Source organism: Leptopilina heterotoma, unplaced genomic scaffold (assembly GCF_015476425.1).
Source record: "Leptopilina heterotoma isolate Lh14 unplaced genomic scaffold, ASM1547642v1 Lhet_24, whole genome shotgun sequence".
Lineage (NCBI taxonomy): Eukaryota > Metazoa > Arthropoda > Insecta > Hymenoptera > Figitidae > Leptopilina > Leptopilina heterotoma.
The window spans coordinates 2,344,287-2,350,501 of NW_025110956.1; the positions used below are offsets into that span (position 1 = coordinate 2,344,287).

General features: G+C 34.0%; 1 protein-coding gene across 1 annotated transcript; it reads right to left on the reverse strand.

Moving 5' to 3' along the window:
- Nucleotides 1–5,153: 5,153 nt before the first annotated feature.
- LOC122502999 lies at nucleotides 5,154–5,760 on the reverse strand. The gene is made up of 2 exons (XM_043613379.1): nucleotides 5,337–5,760; nucleotides 5,154–5,215 (listed from the first exon to the last, which is right to left on the reverse strand). The coding sequence occupies exons 1-2, from the start codon at nucleotides 5,758–5,760 to the stop codon at nucleotides 5,154–5,156; spliced, it is 486 nt and encodes a 161-aa protein (XP_043469314.1).
- Nucleotides 5,761–6,215: the final 455 nt, after the last annotated feature.

Sequence of the window (6,215 nt, forward strand, 5' to 3'; positions counted from 1 at the left end):
AGAGAGCATATGGAAAGCGTCAAACTATTGGTATGCCGAAAGGTTGTCACCTGTCTTCTTTTGGTTTCAATCTTCACAAAAGTAAATATTATTCTGCATCAGAAGCGTATTTCCATTCCCTCTTCTGGTAATGCTAGTAATTTATTTGTATAAAAGTATTGAGATCATTAGTTGCAATGATTAGTTTAGAGTCCAGTTAATTAAAATCTCTCCAGTAAAGACAAAAATAGAACAAACGAATCCAAATGCTAAAATGTAAGCCATACTCCCTCTTATGTGTCTATTAGATTCCAAGATATCAAAGGTAAAATTTGCAGACTTAACAACTTTTGTAGATAATTTAGAATTAACATACATTTTTTCCCATCGTCGATACATTCCAGCTTCTCCTAATTTCATGAAAACGTTTTCAAAAGATTTTACATAAGGAGATGATGCTTCCATTAAAGCACCACAAGTACAAAAAATAAGATACTCTTTGATGACCTTTACCACACGGAGAAAATGAAGAAGCACTGAGTACTTTTTCTCACAGCACTGATTACTGTGTGGATTAAAAAATTAACTTTGGAAGTTGTGAATGATATTCGCATAGTAGTCATGCGAAAATGGCGTTCCAATTTAAACTTGATTTCTAAACTCTGTAAACAAATTAAGTTTACCAAACCAAATGTTTTTTATGATTTGAGATTATGAATCTTAAATTGATTTTCAAAAATTCAAATAGGCGGATCCAATATTGTGAACTATTTTGGGTGAATATTGGAACGCCATTCGTAAAAAGTGTTAAAAATTGGCTACATTAAAACCTTTATAAAACCATTTAACACCTCCAAAAAATAATTTTTTTTGGTCTATTCATCTTCATTTATCTTAAATAATAAGAATATTCAATTTTGGCAAGCTTAACTTGACTACAGACTTTTGAAATCGAGTTCAAGTAGGAACGCCATTTTCGCATTTTGTGCCGCTTCTGCCACTTACTCATAGAACGCCAATTGGAACGCCATGCCGCCGAAGTGGTTAATACAGTCATTTTCTTTTTCTATAGTATACCAATTTAAAAAAACAGTAGAAAAGATTTAAAATTTATAGTTGAAATTATAAGCAAATCCAAATAATAATTTTAATAATTTAAAAATTTCATTACAAAAAGGAGTCTTATTTTAAGGTAGAACAGCAGCCTTGTTTTAAGATACAACATTTAATTCAAAGCTTTGAAAACGATAACAAATTGTAAAGTGTATTATTCCTATTTCAAAACAAACGTTCTTTTGTTTTTTAATATTGAAAAATAATTCTACGCAGCACTGAGAGCTGTGAAAAAATAATTCACTACTTCGAGGAAAACATTCATTACTATATTCACATCTTTGAATACTTTGTTGTTTACTAATGTGCGCCAAAATTCTGATAACTATCAAGAAAAGTATCGATTACTTTCTTCACAGTAGTGACTACTATGCGAATATCATTCAGAACTTCCAAAGTTAATTTTTTAATCCACACAGTAATCAGTGCTGTGAGAAAAAGTACTCAGTGCTTCTACATTTTCCCCGTGCATTGACTGACCATATACTTATCTTCCATACTTTTGACTATGAACTCTGCTTGAATACTTCGCATTAGGCATGTTATATTTTTATGTTCTACCAAATATTCGATACATTTTTCATCACTCATAGTATCAACAATTGCTCTATTATAAAATTTCTCAGCCTTAACTGTGATTTTTTTTGCTATTTGGTTATAAATGTTTGGTTTTACAATTAAAACAAGATTCGACGAATACAAGTCATCAAGTTTTTCTATTTTATTAGAAGACACAATGGTCAAACTTGAACTCGTAAAGGATGAAATAATTTCTGATGACAAGAAAAAACATGTAATAAGCATCGATCCCATCATTATTCTTTCAAGTACGGACTTTGGTTCGCGTGGCACACACCATGAGAGAGACATTTGCATAATGTACAACAATTGCCAATTTTTAGGATCAAACTTTAAAATTCGCGATATAATCCAAACAAAGGCCATAAAACAAAAAAAGGTTATTATATTTATCAGTTCTAGTTTATTAATGACTGAAATGGACATTCTATTGGAAAATGGTACCAGTGCATTGTAATAAATGACCTGATAATTTTCAGCAATTGTTAGATGATCAGAGAAACATTTTACAGGCTTAATTACCTGAGGTCCAATCATCTGTAGCCTGTTGTATATTAAATCAGAAGACATACCTTCGTTCTTCTCTTTAATACAGTTTGCAGAGTTCCAATAAGTCTTATTCGTAAGTTTTTTGACATTTGTAAAATTTTTAACTTCTGATAGAGATTTAACGGTGGCAACATCAAAGCCATCTGTGTGTATCACCTGAACTGCTTGGTTTCGATAAAATGTTACGTAAGGCGGATAGTGAAAAAATCCAATTGACAGAGGATACCCATGTAAGTTTCTTAGCTTGCCAGGAAATAAATCCATGTTTTTAGAGATTCTCTTCTTATACAACTTATTGGAAAAGGGATTATAAAATAACTGACGTGTAGCAATAATGGCATCGTTAGTTGAAAGAAAATTTGCTTCTCTTCTTCTATTGTCGAATTCTAAAACTGTTACATCAAGAAAATTCTTTGACCACATAAATCGAAAGAATTCGTTGTAGTTCAGGTTCTTTCTTCGTTTCTCGGTAATTAAAACTTTCGGTCTTCTCTTCGATGTAAAAAGGACTTGTCAGGTATGAAACTAAAAAAACACTGGGAATTCTTTGAACTGATTATATAGATTTATTAAGTAAAAAGTCACTTCTTTTATACAAGATTATTACCACTGATAATGTGTTCCGGATTTCCGATATCATAAGTACGCGGTCGGCAACGCTCTGCCTTAAATCGTTCATCCCCAGTTCCCCTACTTTTCCTCAATTTCGGCAAACTTCGTGCCACGTTCGTAATTGAGACCCCTTTCCTAATTAGTCCCCACACTAAATATTCTCCTACAGATGAGAATAGTGGCATGAATATACTTACAATTTCTAAAAACGCATCGAAGTTGTTGTAAACTATTGATAGACGAGGTACAACGAACAAAGTTGACGGAGGATCTTCAAAGAAAGAACTACTAGTAGATGAAGCAGACTGATATTCCATTATGTTTTGACTATCAATCAAAATTATTGGCGTATTGTGCAAATTTAAATGTTCGTTTTCTTTTTTTGTGCCATTTACCATTTGTAATATTTATCTTACTTCATTATTGTGTTGTAAGTAGTTTGTTACGATGTATTGGAATGAATTCCATCTTTGAGTGTTGAACATTCCTTGAATGGAACTAATCAGTATGAGTATCAATTGCAGAGTACAAGACTTCATTGTTATCTGCAAACAAAATTTTAAATGAAATATTATAATTACACTGTTAATAAAAAATACTCAATTAAAGTTACCTACAATGTACAGATTCTCAAAGGCCTGTTAGTTTTGTCGCAAACTTCTTCAGTGCATAATACAATGTCTATTGTCTCAATTCGACTGACCCACATTTTAAAAAGGTAAAGGTTAAATAAATAGAGTTGAAAAATGCTCTAAGTCAGCAGTAGTAAATTATTCATCTTTATAATTACAATCATTTACTCTTCAATCTTGTATTTACTATATATTTTCGCGGAAACAAATTACACTCTAGGAAAACTTCAAATCTGTATGTGCGAGTATAAAAATACTGCTTGCCATGAAATAAAAATTGATTTAACGTTCAAAACTAAAGGTTAGAACTGTTAAAAAATAAGCCGAGAAGGCTATGTAGGAATAGTTGCAAATAAAAATTAATATTTTATCATTATTTTAATTTACCTAAAACACTTTTTAATTCATATCTTAAAAAAGATGCGACATAATTATCCAATTTGTTAAAATAAATGGCAGAGTATCTGAAAGCTTTTATGCTCCGTCTGATGTTCCTTTAAGATCTCATTTAGATCCTCTTCTTTAATAATTCAAATTAATCACATTACAGACTATATTAAACATTATTTGTGTTTTGAATTAACAAAACACGTATTGTTTGCGGAGCCGATACACGGCATCCTTATAAGAGAAGCTATTAGAATGCGCCTTTAGGATTTTCTATCTCTTTCTTTCTTTTGTCTTTTATCTCTTTCTTAGTTGCTATAGTGATTAGACAGTTGGTACGTCTTTTGTCATAGCGGCTCTCAACAACTTTTGGAGTAAGTTCTTTTCTTGAGGAGACCAGTCTTTCACTAGGTCCTTCCACACCCAATCTTCCAAACTTGTAGGTTGAGTGATTCTACCTGTGTGGTTGGAAAGATCAGTTGTTAAATCCACTAATACCTTGTCTAGATTCTCGATTTCTATCGGTGGTTCTAAGCTCCTGTTGGACAGGTCTGCCATCGAAAATGTCTGATTCTATTTGGGTGCAACAACTAGGAATTGACCTTTGCAATAATTTAGATGGGCCAGGACACGAGGCATTAGATTGGGTGGAGGAAATATCCAGCCTAGGGTGCAATTCCAAGGACGGCTGAAGGCATCCGTGAACAATGCTTGGTGATCCTTCATGTCTCGGGAAACGTAACAAGGGACTACTCTTGATTTCTTTGAGGCAAAATAATCTACTTTGGGTGTTCCCAGCTTGTTGAAGATCTGTTTGGTTGCAGATGGAAGAAGGTGCTATTCCGGGAGAGGGCGTTGACGAGATAATCGATCCGCTATTCCGTTGTAACATCCAGGAAGATAGGCTGCTGTTAGAGTAATTTCCAGATCGTCTATCAGTTGGAGTAGGTTGTATGTTAAATTCAGGAGAGGTAAGGATTTGGTCCCTCCTTCCTTCCGGATGTATACGACCAAAGTTCGGTTGTCCGTTTGGAAAAAATGTGTGATTGTCGAAGGTAATTGTTCATTTTTTCGATGGCAGCATAAACTGCAAACATCTCCTTGAGGTTTGAGTGCCAACTTTTTTGTTCTTGTGTCCAAGTTCCTGAAAGGTGATAATTGTCGAGTTGAGCACCCCACAGCATCCGTCGACAGGAAGTTCGAGATTCTCTTGGGATGTAGAGGAATCGAGGAATTTGTTGCTGTGAGCCACCAATTTAGTTCCTCTTTGAATCTTGGAGGGATAATACGTTTTTGTCGAAGTCAGTCTCGATTAATTGAAACAAGATAGGAACCTCTGAAGGTAACGGCAGTGTAAACGGCCTCTAGAAATAACAAAATTTGCGAAGTTTAAATGTCCGAGGAGGGACTGTAATTCATCTAGTGAACAAAGATTTCTTGAGTTGATTTTATTAATAAGGTTAATAATTTTGATAGATTTTTTACTAGGAAGACTCATTTGGTTAGTGAGAGTGTTCCATTGGATTCCTAGGAATTCCGAATTTTGACATGGTTTCAGAATGCATTTATCGTGATTAATTTTCCAACCAAGAAATTCAAGAAGATTTATAGCTTCCAAAGTTTGAGTTATTAATCTGTCTCTGTTTTGAGAGGCCAGACAAAAGTCATCGAGATAGACGACCAATCTTATGCCAGGTGAACGAAGGATGTCAGCGATCCAATTTGAAATGGCTGCAAAATTTTGAGGTGCAGATGAAAGGCCAAAGGGCAAGCATGTCATTTGCAAAATTTCCTTGTCATAGACAAGACGAAGGAAGGGGCGATGTGCCTGGGCTATAGGTACATGACAGTAAGCCAACAATAGATCGATTTTGGTTAGCCAGTCACCTTTTTGTAAAAATTCTGGCATTTTAAAATGAGAGAATAAATGAATTTTTCTTACCCCAATGTGTCTGTTTAGGCCGCGTAGGTCAACAATTGGGCGAATTCCTCCATCACTTTTGGGAATTAAAAACATCTTAGATATGAAGCTTGATTTTGAATCTGTAGGCTTTTCCAAAATTTTTTGTTCCTTTAAAAGATTAATTTGTAAAGATAACTCTGGGGAAACAGTGGTGTGAAAACGAGAACATTTCCAATTTGCGATCATTGGTGGTTTTTAAATTAAAGGAATTCTACATCCAGAAATAAGTTTTAAAATTGTTGCAGGAGCTCCTAGAGATATCCATTTGTCTTTATAGGAAATAAGTTGACCTCCGAAGAATGAGATATTACATGTTGGATTTTTTACGAAAGGAATCATCTGATTTTGGTCTTGGCTGGTCCTTTTTGAATCTTCCTCTGGGCTTAAAATTTCCTCGACGT

Coding starts and splice junctions, on each gene's coding strand:
- LOC122502999 (XM_043613379.1), bottom strand. CDS start 5,760: ATGCCAGAATTTTTACAAAAAGGTGACTGGCTAACCAAAATCGATCTA. Junction 5,216..5,336: donor TAACCAAATGAGTCTTCCTA/GTAAAAAATCTA, acceptor TGTTATTTCTAG/AGGCCGTTTACACTGCCGTT.